Source organism: Bubalus kerabau, chromosome 2 (genome assembly GCF_029407905.1).
Source record: "Bubalus kerabau isolate K-KA32 ecotype Philippines breed swamp buffalo chromosome 2, PCC_UOA_SB_1v2, whole genome shotgun sequence".
Lineage (NCBI taxonomy): Eukaryota > Metazoa > Chordata > Mammalia > Artiodactyla > Bovidae > Bubalus > Bubalus kerabau.
In genome coordinates this window covers 184,598,419-184,614,463 of record NC_073625.1, presented here as the reverse complement: position 1 = coordinate 184,614,463, position 16,045 = coordinate 184,598,419, and the positions used below count along the sequence as shown (strand labels likewise).

The window sequence follows — 16,045 nt, the reverse complement described above, 5'->3', positions numbered from 1 at the left end:
TATATATGTGCAGCTTCCACCTCTCTCCTGAAACCAAGGGCCATATTTATAAATGCCATCTCACTGGGATACCTGAAAACACCCTCACCACATCTTTGGGGAAGTTCATTCTGTCTGGTGGCTAATCTTGATTTCCATATTTCTGTGAATGGGGCCAACATGCTTTGTCTTCAGGCACAAAACATTTGAGTCATCCTGGACTCACTTCCTCTGTTTTGCCTATCTCCACACCAGGAAGCCCTCTTCTCATTTCTCATCCCTCTGCAAAGTTCCCTTTATTTTTCCAGATGGCTTCAATGAAATGACTGGGCAGATTATAAATACAAGGCCAAATTAAGTAAGGCAGGTCAATTGTTAATAACAGTTTGCATTAAATGCTTGAGTAATAAGAAATTATTGACTTAATTTTAGAGGAAAATGACAATGAGGTGGTTGTTATGTTTTCTTTAACAGAAACCTCAAAATAGAACACCTAGCACCTTCTCCTGCATCCCTGGCCTGGAGCCCTCCAGGAGGAAGGACTTTGTTTCAGGCACTGCTTATGGTCTGGCCTCCTCTCCTTGGCATTTATCTGCACCTGCTCTCCCTCTTCAGAGGTCCTGCTCCTCACTCACTGCAGACTTCCTGCAGGTCCCTCTGTGGATGCTGGAGGGCTGAGAAGTGGGGGCTGGGGAAGTGGTGGTGATAACAACTGAGGTGGTCCCTCCAAGTTGGGGAAGGTCAGCAAAAGTGAGAAGGATGGGACATCTGGTGATCCAGTGGTTAAGTATCTGCCTGACAATGTAGGGGATGCAGGTTTGATCCCTGCTCCAGGAAGATTCCACATGCAACTAAGTCCATGCTCTAAAGCCTGCTAGCCACAACTACCGAAGCCACCACAATGAGAAACCCGTGCACTGCAATGAAGAGTAGCCTCCACTTGCTGCAACTAGAGAAAGTCCACACGTACGTAGCAACAAAAACCCAGTGAAGCCAAAATAAAGTTAAAAAATAAAAAGCTAATTGGCAAGTAACTAGTTTTAAAAAACAGGTTTCTTATTACTCAAGTAATTTCTTTTTACTCAAGCGCTTTTTGAAAAAGTGAGGAGGGGAGAGCAACGCCAGAAGAATAATCTCCTTGGGTCAGGGGGACCACACGACCTCCCCTCTCCTCTGTGAGCCAGGGTGTAGAGCTGGAAACCCTCTGGGCTCAAACTTCCAGTTTTCACTGGGGCTGATTCTTTGCAGCCCAACTCCAAGGGCAAAGCAAGCCCCTGAAGGTTGACTAAAGAGTTGTCCAAAAGCATGGGATCTATAGAACCTAAAACAGACCCAAATCGATAGAGCTTTCACTTGAAAATCTATGAATAGTTTCCTGAAACCAGCCCTTTGCCTAAGATCATGGGACACTGTCTCCTCTGTGACATTGCTGGCTCCTCCACCTCCAAGTGCCCAGGACAGACAGAGGTCGGGGTGTTTGCCCACATGCACATGGTCACTACCTTCTAAACATGCCAGTGTGTATATGGGGGTGGGGTGCTCTATGGGTGTGCCTTTAGAGAACCTTAGACTTTAAAGAAATGACCATAATCTATAATTAACTCCCATATATATTCAGTGGCAAATGAACAATGGCCTGAGTTTAGGCAGGACATAGATAGGTTATAGCAAAAGCCCAGCCTCTATCTAGGGAGACGCCTTATCTCATCCCCTTGGGGAAGCCCCCTCTAATCCTTTGGGTTCCACTACCTTTTGTCTCAGGAACACATTGGTCCAGTCGACTCTTTTGGGCTCAAACCATTTTCTTTGCTTTCCTCACATGATTGAGCCCATCTAGGGAGCTCAATTGGAGAAGGCAATGGCACCCCACTCTAGTACTTTTGCCTAGAAAATCCCATGGATGGAGGAGCCTGGTAGGCTGCAGTCCATGGAGTTGCTAGAGTCGGACACGACTAAGCGACTTCACTTTCACTTTCCACTTTCATGCATTGGAGAAGGAAATGGCAACCCACTCCAGTGTTGTTGCCTGGAGAATCCCAGGGACGGGGAAGCCTGGTGGGCTGCTGTCTATGGGGTCGCACAGAGCCGGACATGACGAAGTGACTTAGCAGTAGCAGTAGGGAGCTCAATAGGGCTGAGTTTCACAGGTACACTTCTGTAAGATGGGGCACAGATGCTGCACAACTTGTTTACATCCACGTGATTTTCCCACAGGTTTTAATAGATCTATTTGTTGTCATCTGGGTATTCTCTTTTTGCAGGTCATGTCTGCTGGAAACTAGGAGGATTTTGAATATGAAGCCACTGAGAGCAAATTTTTCAAGGGCAGGTGGATTTACAATCTTGGCCTACCCAGACACTTAAAAAAGACCCAGCCCACCACCAAATACATTATTAGGAGTGTACAAATCCCATGGGCTTACAGATTCCATTTAGGAGAAGATCCTTAGTCCACTCATTAATTCTATTTCTCAACATTGACAGACTTGTTCTCCAGTCTTTTGGAATCCACTTTTTCATTGCCCAATGAGTCATCTAGATGGCTTACTCTTGGCACTGACCATTGGGCTCGACATGTAAGCTTGTGTTCTGTCCAAATGAACACAACCAAGATGTCAGTCATGGTTCACTGGGATGTTTTAGCACGGTTCACTCCTTCCCCAACCCTTTTCACCCAGTGGTGGAATCTGGCAACCACCCACTGCCTCCTGCCTCCTGCAGTTACTGAAAGAATGGAAAGCATAATAGACTGGTTCCCCAAAACCTGAGGTTGAATGGCATGCATTTCCTGATAGGATGCTGAAAAAATAGTCATGGGGAAAACAGAAGTGTAACCTCATTGTACAGAGATGTTCAGTTCAGTTCAGTTCGGTCACTCAGTCGTGTCCGACTCTTTGCGACCCCATGAATTGCAGCACTCCAGGCCTCCCTGTCCATCACCAACTTCCGGAGTTCACTCAGACTCATGTTCATCGAGGTGGTGATGCCATCCAGCCATCTCATCCTCTGTCGTCCCCTTCTCCTCCTGCCCCCCAATCCCTCCCAGCATCAGAGTCTTTTCCAATGAGTCAACTCTTCACATGAGGTGGCCAAAGTATTGGAGTTTCAGCTTTAGCATCAGTCCTTCCAATGAATACCCAGGATTGATCTTCTTCAGAATGGACTGGTTGGATCTCCTTGCAATCCAAGAGACTCTCAAGAGTCTTCTCCAACACCACAGTTCAAAAGCATCAATTCTTCGGCGCTCAGCTTTCTTCACAGTCCAACTCTCACATCCATACATGACCACAGGAAAAACCATAGCCTTGACTAGACGGACCTTTGTTGGCAAAGTAATGTCTCTGCTTTTGAATATGCTATCTAGGTTGGTCAGAGATGTTACTGTATGATATTTCAGCAGTGAGACCTGAGCAAAGCCAACCCAGGGTCTTAACAGACTGTGGGTCCTCGTGTCCCATACCCAGCCCTGCCCTCCAACCTTGCTCCCTGAGTAAGAACAAACAAACAACTCACTGTAAACTGGATTTGGCAGCCACCCATGATGTAGTCCAAGAAAGAATGCATCTTGTGGATCTGCACGGGAGGAGAGGAAGCTGTATTAGAACAGTGTGATCAGAGTACTTACACATTAAAGGCCTAAGCATGGGGTTTGCTGACCTAGGGGGAGAGCAGAGAAGGGCCTGTGGGAAAAGAGGAGTCAGCTGATTATCTCTCATGAGAAGAGAGAAAGAAAACAGATGGGCCTGTGAGGGCTGCAACCATACCTCCTTTTTCTCACTCTTTTTGGGTTTACATATGATTTTAATCAGCCTCTGCCTCTGGGGTGAGACTGGTACTGTGTTTTCATGGGTCACCACTGGTTTGAAATACATGAAGTCTCACACTTAGCTTCAGTCTTGCTGCTCGTGTCTAAGTCCCAGTTCTGGTAATGTTCCTAACACCACAGTGAAAAAGACAAGTAGCTTCAAGGTCACAATTATCCAAGAAGCTCTCCACCATAAGCTGCCAGCTAGTGAGATTCCTCCCTTGCCATGAAAAACAAGGATTAATATTTACTGAGCCCTGCTGCAATTCATGGGGTCGCAAAGAATTGGACACGACTGAGTAACTGAACTGAACTGAACTGAACTGAACTGTATGCCAAGCTTTTAACATACATGATATTACTTTATTCTTAGAACGAGCCTGTGAAGGTGATGCTATGATTATTATTGTGTCCATTTAATCCACGAGGAAACTGAGGCTAAGATCATCTACCTAGATGGTGGAGGTGGGACCCAAATGTATCCTTTTGACCTCTAGGCTGGAAGTCAATAGGCTTCCTGCTTCCTGCCCCACCCCTAGCTCCTGTGTTCTCACACTCTTTACTGATTTCTAGTCTTCATTTCTGCTTCATTATGATTCTGCTGCTTGAGCCTTGGTGACATTCATCTATGCAGTTATTTGACAAGGATTTATTGAGCCTCCACCATGCCCTGGATGCTAAGGATACAGGGAGAAGAGAAACAGGCATGGTACCTGCAGTTACAGAGCTCACAACCTGGATCATTTTACCGGTACAACCATCAGCTGATTTTTGACCCTTGCTTCTCATATTCCATCAGAAGCTCAGGGCATCTTCTCAAAGACTGACCCACAAAACCCTGTGGCAGCATTTCCAGGCACCACCTCCAGGTGGCACACATCTATCAGCAGACTTGTCTCAGGGCTGATGTTTACTGGGCCCTCAGAATAGTGCCTGCTCCCAGCTTCCTTATGGGGATGGATGCTTTGCCTGATAGTTGAGATGCTGTGTTGTACTTAGTCACTCAGTCATGTCTGACTCTTTGCGACCGCATGGCTGTAGCCCACCAGGCTCCTCTGTCCATGGGGATTCTCCAGGGAAGAATAATGGAGTGGGTGGCCATGCCCTCCTCCAGGGGAGATCTCCCCTAGTGCAGGCAGGTTCTTTACTGTCTGAGCCACCATGGAAGCCCAAGAATACTGGAGTGGGTGGACCTACTACTATATCCCTATCAATACCATGTCCTCTGAGTACCAGACTCTTAGATCGAAACAGTTATATGCACAGTCACCTTACAGAGATGGATGGTTGAACTGACTCATCTGGATCGTCTTTTCTCCTGCTTCTAGGGGCACAGGACTGTTCTGAATGCACCAGGATTTGGTCTGTATAGGTAGGTAGGTAAGATGACCAGAGACAACTGCCTTTGAAAGAAGAGTTTATTATTCACAGCTCCCCAAAGGACTGAAGGCATGTCCTGCCACACAAGGGGGCCACATGGGGTAGCACTGGGTTAGTCAGGAGGCAGGAAGCATGCAGGGAAAGCACAGACAAAAGTCATTATGGTGGTTTTTGTGGGGAGGAATGAGTGAGGCAAGGTAAGCAGTTAATCAGGTTTAGGACTGAATAATGAGTGATTCTGGATGCTCTGGGCAATAGGGATGATCTCTAATTGTCTGAAGCTGGCTCTGGGGGGATATTGGGCTTGCAGGGGGAATATTGGCTTGGTGTGTGAGAGCTCAGGAAAGGGGGTGGCTAGGGATACAGGCTCTGGATTGCTCCATCTGCATGTCAAAGATGGGCTCATAGGCACGCTAATTGCTATCTTGAGGAATTAGCTAAACCTAAGAGAGGCAGTTCCTTCCAGTATGCAAGGCCCCAAGATATCAAAGCATCATAAAATACAGCAAACATTATCAAAACAATGACCCCAGATGGGGTAAGCATTGTTATCGTCTAGTTCCAGTAATTAGTTCATGAGATAGGCCTGTGACCTAAGCCAGACCCATCAGTCTTCCCCCCAATTCTTCCATTATGTGAGAATGGGCTCCTACAGCCCCTGGAAGCCAGGAATGCCAACTCTGAGAAGAGGAACCCGATATATTTAGAGAGAAACTGGATGGCATGGAAGTCTCACATCATGGAGTCAGACAGACAGAGATTACAATCTCAGCTCTTACCATGTGTGTGACAATGAACTAGTTACAATCACATCTGAAAGTAGAAATCTCAGAGTTGTGGTAAGAATAACAACGTATTATAGTTATTTTTACCAAAGTAAGTACTCAACCAGTGGCAAAATTATTCCCAGAGATTTTCTGTGGAGTTAGAGCCCCTCTGGGAGAAATTTTTAGGTGCTTTACTCATCCCCCATGTCTTGTTTTCATGGTATCTCTTCAGCATGGAGGAGGTGCCACATATAAAACACTGAGTGGTAAGTACTAGTGATTATCACTTTGTGTGATAAGCACAGAGTAGGTGCTTTAGAAAGTGTCTAAAAATGACACTTTAGAAAGTGTCAGCAGGAAGGAAAGTGTCTTCCAGAGACAGAGGTGGCACGCAGAATATACGTAAGAAAGATAAATCTTTAAGTCTGAGTATGCCTGTGGTTACGGAAGGGGAAATGGAGAATGAAAGTTTTAGTGAAACAGAGTTCACAGAACAAAAAAGCCTGGTGTAGAGTACTTAATATTGAGATCTCTGACAAGAAAAGATTTATATTGGTGTGTATTGAACAGGTAGACTGCCAGTATTAAAACTAGTTCTTCTGGGAAGCTGTAGATGTTACTTTGAAATGGCAATACTTTAATGTGTGGTATAAAAGCACAAAAAAATAAGAGTTAAAATTTACTCTAAAACTTAATATTAGTGTTTTCTTTTGTGAAATATGCATAAATGAAGATTAAAATTTGAATTTAGAATGTAATAGAAATAATCCTGTTATTGGCAGATTATTGCTATTTTCCATAACTTTTTGTGGTATTACATTGTCTTGGTACAGTTCTGGTATTATTAACTATTCTATTTAAAATCTTTTTTATTAAAAACTTAGTGCTTATTACATTTAAGTTTGGGCTTCCATTTAGCCCAGCTGGTAAAGAATCTGCCTGTAATGCAGGAGACCCTGGTTCAATTCCTGGGTCAGGAAGATTCCCTGAAGAAGGGATAGACTACCCACTCCAGTATCCTTGGGCTTTCCTGGTGGCTCAGCTGGTGAAGAATTCACCTGCAGTGCAGGAGACCTGGGTTCGATTCCTGGGTTGGGAAGATCCTCTGAAGAAGGGAACGGCTACCCACTCCAGTATTCTGGCCTGGAGAATTCCATGGACTGTATAGTCCATGGGGTTGCAAAGAGTTGGACTCAACTCAACGACTTTCACTCACTCTACTCAGGAGCTTTAGAAATGTTAGTTGCCCCCAACTGGGGACCTCCCTCTGGTGCTGTCCTGGGAAGAGAAGGACCTGACTTGTGACCAGGACTCTGTTATCTTTGGGCAGGACTGTCTTTGTTGAGGTGATGGAGGCATTGGCCTACCACAGCTCCAAAACCACCCAGACTTATAATGTATGTCCACTAATACCTTGACTTTCTGATTTTTTTATTTTAAAAAGATCATATCTTCTTGACACTCTTTCTGCGCAGACCACCTGGGCCTTCCTCCCAGACGGCCTTAGTTTCATACTCCTGGAAGACAGGGGCTATGCTTATACCTTGCACTGATTCAAAATCACAATGCCCGAGTTCTTATAATTCTTCTTCTTGGCTTTGTACTTGGGGTTGATACACTCCCACTGCACCTGCAATAAGAAAGATTATACTATGATTGCCAGCTCAGGAAGAAGTGAAGTCATTCATGAGGAGGCCCCTGGGTGCCATTGCAGGCGGTCCTGAGGACTGACACCTGGTCTATAGCTGATCCCCTTGCATCTGGAGGGGAAGGAAGGAGAAGTGGTGAGAGGAAGACTCTGACATCATCTGCCTGGTTTGAATCCCAGCTCCTCACTTTCCAGCTGTGTGACCTTTGACAAATGACTCAATTCCCTCATGCCTTGCATATTGCCTCTGTAAAATGAAGCCCATAATTATAGCTATCTCATAGGGTTACCATGAGGATTGAATGAGTAACCCCTATAATGCATTTAGAATAGTACCTGACACTTATAAATGCTTTCTATGAATGGGGTCAAATCAAAAAGCAGAGAGAAGGAGAGATCTTGGGTACATAGCTGAGTAACCCAAATGCTGAGTGTTAGTGTCTGGGAATTGACTTAAGAGGCAGGAAAACTGAGGAACGTTGAATATTGGTTATAGGAAGCTGATGGGGATAATGAGTTTGCTTAACTTCGCAGAGGACTAAAATGACGGATTGATACACGTCACAATGGTGGCACTTTCTCCGTAGGGACTGCTGTGAGGGATAGAATCAGAACTGAGGAGGCAGATGGGAGTTAATGCGTGAACAGAGCTCAACCTTTCTACACAAGACTTCATGGGACAAAGCTAACTGCATTTTGACCACTGACAAAGTCAAACATCCAAGAGTCACCGAATTGCTCCTGCCCACTGTCCTAGAGGAGTCATCCTTGGATTTCCACTCAGAAGACAAATTTTCACCCCCTGACAACTGGAAGTGTCTGAAAACACAGAAATTTCTGAGGCAGATGTTAGTGGATCGGCTGATACAGCACTGTCCACAATGACCCATTCTTCCCAGTGCACGATGACTCTGAACTTCGTCATGTGACTTGCTTTGACCGATGGGACATTAACAAAAGTGATATGAGCAGAGGTTTCACAAGTGCCTGTGCACTGGGGCTTGCCCTGCTCTTGCTGATTGGATGTTTTCACCACCATGTGAAATTAGCCTAGGCTGGTGTCCTAGAGGACAAAAGAGCACATTGAGAAACATCTCAGCTACTCCAGCCGCAGAGGCACAAATGCAGGAGTGAGTCCTCTTGGCATTGTTTGGAGCAGATTGGAGTTTCCCAGAGGAACTCAGCCCAGATTGCTGACTTCTTGTCCTGCCTATAGCTATGGCTTCCTGAAAAATCTCCCTGCCTCACTCTCTTGTCTCTGTACAATTGATTCTCTATACAGTAGCCAGAGTAATCTTGAAAAAAATTAATGTCATTCTCCAATCTTATCATTCTCCAGCCTAGACTCCTCATAGCATTGCCCAATAAAACTTTCTACAATAATGAGAAGATTCCACATCTGTACCAACCAATGTGAAAGACACTGGCCACATGAGCACTTGATATGTATGTGTATGTGTGTGTGTAAGCGAGCAAGAGAGAACTGAAATTTAATTGAATTTAACTTAAAACTTATTAAAACTGAAATAGGTGTATATAGGTAGTGGCTACTAAATTGGAGAGTTTTCAGTGTGCTCTTAACACATTTATGGGAAAATATGAACTCTTTTCTTCAAGCTATCAGAACCTTCTTTTCCTGGCCTCTGCCTCTGTCCTTGATCATGCATGTCCATGCATGGCTCCCTCACCCTCTCTGCTACAGATAAATTGGTCTCTTTACAGATCCTTAAACATACCAAACTCTTTTCTGACTCAGTAATTTGCAAAGTTCCCTCTACCTGAAATGCTGTTTATTTGCTTTTTACATGGTTGACATTTCATTTTTAATGGCCCTCATGTTAAATTTCATTTTTTTCAGGTGATCTCTTTTACATTACACCTTTATAACTAAAATGGCTCAGTTTTTTTAATAGCATTTGTCACAATGTATAATTACAGTTTTGTTTTGTTGCTGTTCAGTCATTAAGTCAAGTTTGACACTTTACAACTCCATGGACTGCAGCACCCTGGGCTCCTCTGTCCTCCACTATGTCCTGGAGTTTGCATAGTAGACTCACATCCATTGAGCTGGTGATGCTTTCTAACCACCTCATCCTCTGCCACCCCTTCTCTTTTGCCTTAAATGTTTCCCAGCATCAGGGTATTTTCCAATGAGTCTGCTCTTTGTATCAGGTGGCCAAAGTATTGGAGCTTCAGCTTCAGCATCAGTCTTTCCAGTGAATATTCAGGGTTGATTTCCTTTTTCATGATTGACTGGTTTGATCTCCTTGTAGTGCAAGAAACTCTCAAGGGTCTTCTCAGCACCAAAATTCCAAACTATCAATTCTTCTGGACTCAGACACTTCTTTACTGTCCAAGTCTCACATCCACACATGACTACTGGAAAAACCAAAGCATTACCTACATTGACCTTTGTCAGCAAAGTGATACCTCTGCCTTTTAATATGCTGTCTAGGTTTGTCACAGCTTTCCTTACAAGGAGCAAGGGTCTTTTAATTCCATGGCGGTAATAACCTCCACAGTGATTTTGGAACCCAAGGAAAGAAAATCTGTCACTGCTTCCACTTCCTCCCCTTGTATTTGCCATGAAGTGATGGGACTATATGCCATGATATTAGTTTTTGAAATGTTGTGTTTCAAGCCAGCTTTTTCATCCTCCTCTTTCACCTTCATCAAGAGGCTCTTTAATTCCTCTTCACTTTCTGCCACTAGAATGGTATCATCTGCATACTGAGGTTGTTGATATTTCGGCAATCTTGATTACAGCTTGTGATTCATCTAGTCCAGCATTTCACATAATGTACTCTGCATATATTAATAAGTGAGAGAAGTAGGGTAAAAATACACAGCCTTGAGTACTCCATTCCCATTTTTGAACCAGTCAATTGTTCCACGGCCAGTTAAAACTGTTGCGTCTTGACCCACATGCAGGTTTCTCAGGAGACAGGTAAGGTGGTCTGGTACTCCCATCTCTTTAAGAATTTACCACATTTTGTTGTGATTCACATAGTCAAAGGATTTAGCGTAGTCAATGAAGCAGAAGTAGGTATTTTTCTGGAACACCCTTGCTTTCCCTATGATCTAATGAATGTTCTCAATTTGATTGATCTCTGGTACCTCTGCCTCTTGGAAACCCAAATTGTACATCTGGAAGATCTTGGTTCATATACTTCGGAAGCCTAGCTTGAAGGATTTTGAGCATAACCTTGTTAGCATGTGAAATGAATGCAGTTGTACAGTAGTTTGAACATTCTTTGGCATTGCCCTTTGGGATTGGAATGAAAACTGACCTTTTCCAGTCCTGTAGCCACTGCTGTGCTGTGTTGCTGTGCTTAGTCTCTCAGCTGTGTCTACTCTTTACCACCCCATGCTCAGTAGCCTGCCAGGCTCCTTTGTCCATGGGGATTCTTCAGGGAAGAATACGGAGTGGGTTGCCATGCCCTCCTCCAGGGGATCTTCCAACCCAGGGATCAAACCCAGGTCTCCCGCATTGCAGGTGGATTCTTTACCAGCTGAGCCACAAGGGAAGCCTGAGAATACTAGAGTGGGTAGCCTATCCCTTCTCCAGGGGAATTTTCTGACCCAGGAATCAAACTGGGGTCTCCTGCACCACAGGCAGATTCTTTACCAGCTGGGTGGCCACTGCTGAGTTTTCCAAATTTGCTGACATATTGAGTGCAGCACTTTAACAGCATCATCTTTTAGGATTTTAAATAGCTCAGATGGAATTTCATCACCTCCACTAGCTTTGTTTGTATTAATGTCTTCTGGACTTCATACTCTAGGATGTCCAGCTCAGAAAGAGGGAGCACACCATCATGGTTTTCTGGGTCATTAAGACCTTAATTGTACAGTTCTTCTGTTTATTCTTGCCACCTCTTCTTAATCTCTCCTGCTTCTTTAGGTCCTTGCTGTTTCTGTCCTTTATTATACCCATCCCTATATGAAAATTTCCCTTGATATGTCCAATTTTCTTGAGAGTTTTAGTCTTTTCCATTCTATTGTCTCCCCCTATTTCTGTTCTTGTTCATTTAAGAAGGCCTTCTTATCTCTCCTTGCTATTCTCTGCAACTCTGAATTCAGTTTGGTATATCTATCCCTCTCTCCCTTGCTTTTTGCTTTTCTTCTTTCCTCAGGTATTTGTAAAGCCTCCTCAGACAACCACTGTACCCTTGTGCATTTGTTTTTCTTGGGGATAGTTTTGGTCACTGACTCCTGTACAGTGTTATGAACTTCTGTCCATAGTTCTTCAGGCACTCTGTCTACCAGATCTAATCTCTTGAATCTATTTGTCACCTCCATTGTAAAATCATAAGGGATTTGATTTGGGTCATATCTGAATGGCCTAGTGGTTTTCCCTACTTTCTTTGATTTAAGCCTGAATTTTGCAATAAGCAGTTTATGGTCTGAGCCACAGTTAGCACCAAGATCTTGTTTTCACTGACTGTATAGAGATTCTCCACCTTTGGCTGCAAAGAACACGGTCAATCTGATTTTGATATTGACCATCTGATGATGTCCATTTGTAGAGTCATCTCTACAAATTGTTGTTGGCAAAGTGTATATGCTATGATTGGCCTGTTCTCTTGACAAAAACTCTGTTAGCCTTTGCACTGCTTTATTTTGTACCCCAAGGGCAAACTTGCATGTTAATCTGGGTATCTCTTGACTTTCTACTTTTGGATTCCAATCCCTTATGATGAAAAGGACACCTTTTTTGAGCGTTAGTTCTAGAAGGTGTTGTAGGTCTTCATAGAACTTGTCAACTTCAGTTCGGCATCAGTTGTTGGGGTATAGATTTGGATTACTGTGATGTTGAATGGTTTGCTTGAAAAAAAAAAAAAAACTGAGATCATTCTGTTGTTTTTGAGATTGCACCCAAGTACTGCATTTTAGACTCTCTTATTGGACTTCCATGGTAGCTCAGTTGGTAAAGCATCTGCCTGCGGTGCAGGAGACCCTGATTCGATTCCTGGGTTGGGAAGATCACCTGGAGGAGGATAGGCTACCCACTCCAGTATTCTTGGGCTTCCCTGGTGGCTCAGACTGTAAAGAATCCTCCTGCAATGTCGGAGATCTGGGTTTGATCCCTGGGTTGGGAAGATCCCCTGGAGGAGGTCATGACCACCCACTCCCATTTTTTTGCCTGGAGAATCCCCATGGACAGAGGAGCCTGGCGGGCTGCAGTCCGTGGGGTCACAAAAAGTCAGACATGACTGAGCAACTAAGCACACAGTACTTTGACTGTGAGGGATACTCCCTTTCTTCTAAAGGATTGTTGCCCACAGTAGGCAATATAATGGTCATGTGAATTAAACTCACCCATTTCCATCCATTTTAGTTCATTCAGTTCTAAGATGTCAGTGTTCAATCTTGCCATCTCCTGCTTGACCACATCCAATTCCTAACATTCCAGGTGCCTATGCAGCATTATTCTTTACTGCATTGGATTTTACTTTGACCTAGTGGTGACAGATCCACAGCTGAGTGTTGTTTCTGCTTTGGCCCAGCCTCTTCATTCTTTCTGGAGCTATTTCTCCACTCTTCCCCATAGCATACCTACTGACCTGGGCAGGGGCTCATCTTCAGGTGTCATATATTTTTCCTTTTCATACTATTCATGGGTTTCTCAAGGCAAGAACAGTAATGTGATTTGCCATTCCCTTCTCCAGTGAACCATATTTTGTCCGAATTCTCCACTATGACCTGTCCATCTTGGGTGGCCCTGGATGGCCTGGCTCATAGCTTCATTGAGTTACACAAGGCTGTGATCCATGTGATCATTTTGGTTAGCTTTCTGTGATTTTTGTTTTCATTCCAAAGGCAGTGGTATTGTAGTTCTTGCTTATTCTGTCTGCCTTCTGATGGATGAGGATAAAAGGCAAGCTTCCTGATGGGAGACATTGACTGTGGTGAAAACTGGGCCTTACTCTGGTAGAGGAGACAAATAGATTCAAGGGATTAGATATGGGAGACAGAGTGCCTGAAGAACTATGGACAGAGTTTCATAATATTGTACAGGAGGTGGTGACCAAAACCATCTCAAAGAAAAAGAAATGCCAAGAAGGCAAAATGGTTGTCTGAGGAGGCCTTATAAATAGCTGAGAAAAGAACAGAAACAAAAAGCAAAGGAGAAAGGGAAAGATATACCCAACTGAATATATAGTTCTAGAGAATAGCAAGGAGACATTAGAAAACTTCTGAAGTGAATAATGCAAATAAACAGAGGAAAATTATAGGATGGGAAAGACTAGTGATCTCTTCAAGCAAATTGGAGATACCAAGGGAACATTTCTTGCAAGGATGGGGCACAATAAAGGACAGAAATAGCAAGGAACTAACAGAAGCAGAAGAGATTAAAAGAGGTGGTAAGAATACACAGAAGAACTATACAAAAAAAGGCATTAAAGATCTGGATAACCACGGTAGTCTGGAAATTCATCTGGACCAGGCATCCTGGTGAAGTCAAGTAGTGTGAAGTCAAGTAGGCCTTAGGAAGCATTACTACAAACAAAGCTAGTGGAGGTGATGGAATTCCAGTTGAGTTATTTAAAATCCTAAAAAATGATGCTGTTAAAGTACTGCACTCATTATGAAAGCAAATTTAGAAAACTCAGCAATGGCCACAGGGCTGGAAAAATTCAGTTTTCATTCCAATCCTAAAGAAAGCAATGCCAAAGAATATTCCAACTACTGTATAATTGCGCTCATCTCACATCCTCAAGGTAATGCTCAAAATCCTTCAAGCTAGGCTTTAACACTACATGAACTGAGAACTTTCAGATATACAAGCTGGATTTAGAAAAGGCAAAGGAACCAGAGATCAAATTGCCAAAATCCATTGGATCACAGAAAAAGGGAATTACAGAAAAAATCTACTTCTGCTTCATTGACTAGGTGAAAGCTTTTGTGTGAATCACAATAAACTGTGGAAAATTCTTCAAGAAATGGAAATACTACACCACCTTTACATGCCTCCTGAGAAAGTGGAGGCCAAGAAGTTCAAGAAGTAACAGTTCAAACTGGACATGGAACAATGTACTAGGGTCCAGATTGGGAAAGGAGTATGTCAAGGTTGTATATTGTCACCCTGCTTATTAAACTTATATACAGAGTACATCATGCAAAAATGCTGGGCTAGATGAAGCACAAGCTGGAACCAAGATTCTCAGGAGAAATATCAACAACCTCAGATATGCAGATGATACCACTCTAATGGCAGAAAGCAAAGAGGAATTAAAGGGTCTCTTGATGAGGGTGAAAGAGGAGAGTGAAAAGCTGGCTTAAAACTCAATATTGAAAAGACTAATTCATCACTTCATGGCTAATAGAAGGGGAAAAGTGTAGAACCGTTGGCAGATTTCCTTTTCCTAGGCTCCAAAATCAGTGCATACCATGACTACAGCCATGAAATTAAATGATGCTTGCTCCTTGGAAGAAAAGATATGACAAACCTAGTTCAGTTCAGTTCAGTTCAGTTGCTCAGTCATGTCCGGCTCTTTGCAACCCCATGGACTGCAGCACGCCAGGCTTTCCTGTCCATTACCAACTCCTGGAGCCTACTCAAACTCCTGTCCATTGAGTCGGTGATGCCATCCAACTATCTCATCCTCTGTCGTCCCCTTCTCCTCTCATCTTCAATCTTTTCCAGCATCAGGGTCCTTTCCAATGAGTCAGTTCTTCACATCAGGTGGCCAAAGTATTGGAGATTCAGCTTCAGCACCAGTCCTTCCAATGAATATTCAGAACTGATTTCCTTTAAGATTGACTGGTTGCATCTCAATGCAGTCCAAGGGACTCTCAAGAGTCTTCTCCAACACCACTGTTCAAACCTAGACAGCGTATTAAAAAAGGAGAGACATCACTTTGCCAACAGGGTCCGCATAGTCAAAGCTATGGTTTTTCCAGTAGTCACATAGATGTGAGAGTTGGACCATAGAGAAGGGGCTGAGTGCTGAAGAATTGATGCTTTCAAATTGTGGTGTTGGAAAAGACTTCTGAGAGTCCCTTGGGCAGCAAGAGATCAAACCAGTCAATCCTGAGGGAAATCAACCCTGAATATTCATTTGAAGGACTGATACTGAAGCTAAATCTTCAGTACTTTAGCCACCTGATGCGGAGTTAACTCATTGGAAAACACTCTGATACTGGAACAGATTGAGGTCAGGAGGAAAAGGGAATGACAGAAGATGAGATGGTTTGATGGCATCACTGACTAAATGGACATGAATTGAGCAAACTCAGGGAGATAGTGAAAAACTGGGAAGCCTGGCATGCTGCAGTCCATGGGGCTGCAGAGATTTGGACACATCTTAATGAAGGAAATGGCAACCCACTCCAGTACTCTTGCCTGGAAAATCCCACGAATGGAGGAGCCTGGTAGGCTACAGTCCATGGGGTTGCAAAGAGTTGGACACAACTGAGCGACTTGACTAATGCCTGAACAAGAACATAGGATCCATTTCC

At 43.7% G+C, this 16,045-nt stretch overlaps 1 protein-coding gene across 1 annotated transcript in view; it reads right to left on the bottom strand.

The window, feature by feature from the left end:
• The window catches only part of CPNE4 (copine 4), a 260,051-nt gene that overhangs the window by 34,058 nt on the left and 209,948 nt on the right, over window positions 1-16,045 (bottom strand). Inside the window, exons 8-9 of the mRNA XM_055569694.1 lie at window positions 7,475-7,561; window positions 3,493-3,552 (exon numbers count right to left, since the gene is read on the bottom strand). Of these exons, the coding sequence (XP_055425669.1) occupies window positions 3,493-3,552; window positions 7,475-7,561 (147 nt within the window). The remainder of the gene's footprint in view (window positions 1-3,492; window positions 3,553-7,474; window positions 7,562-16,045) is intronic.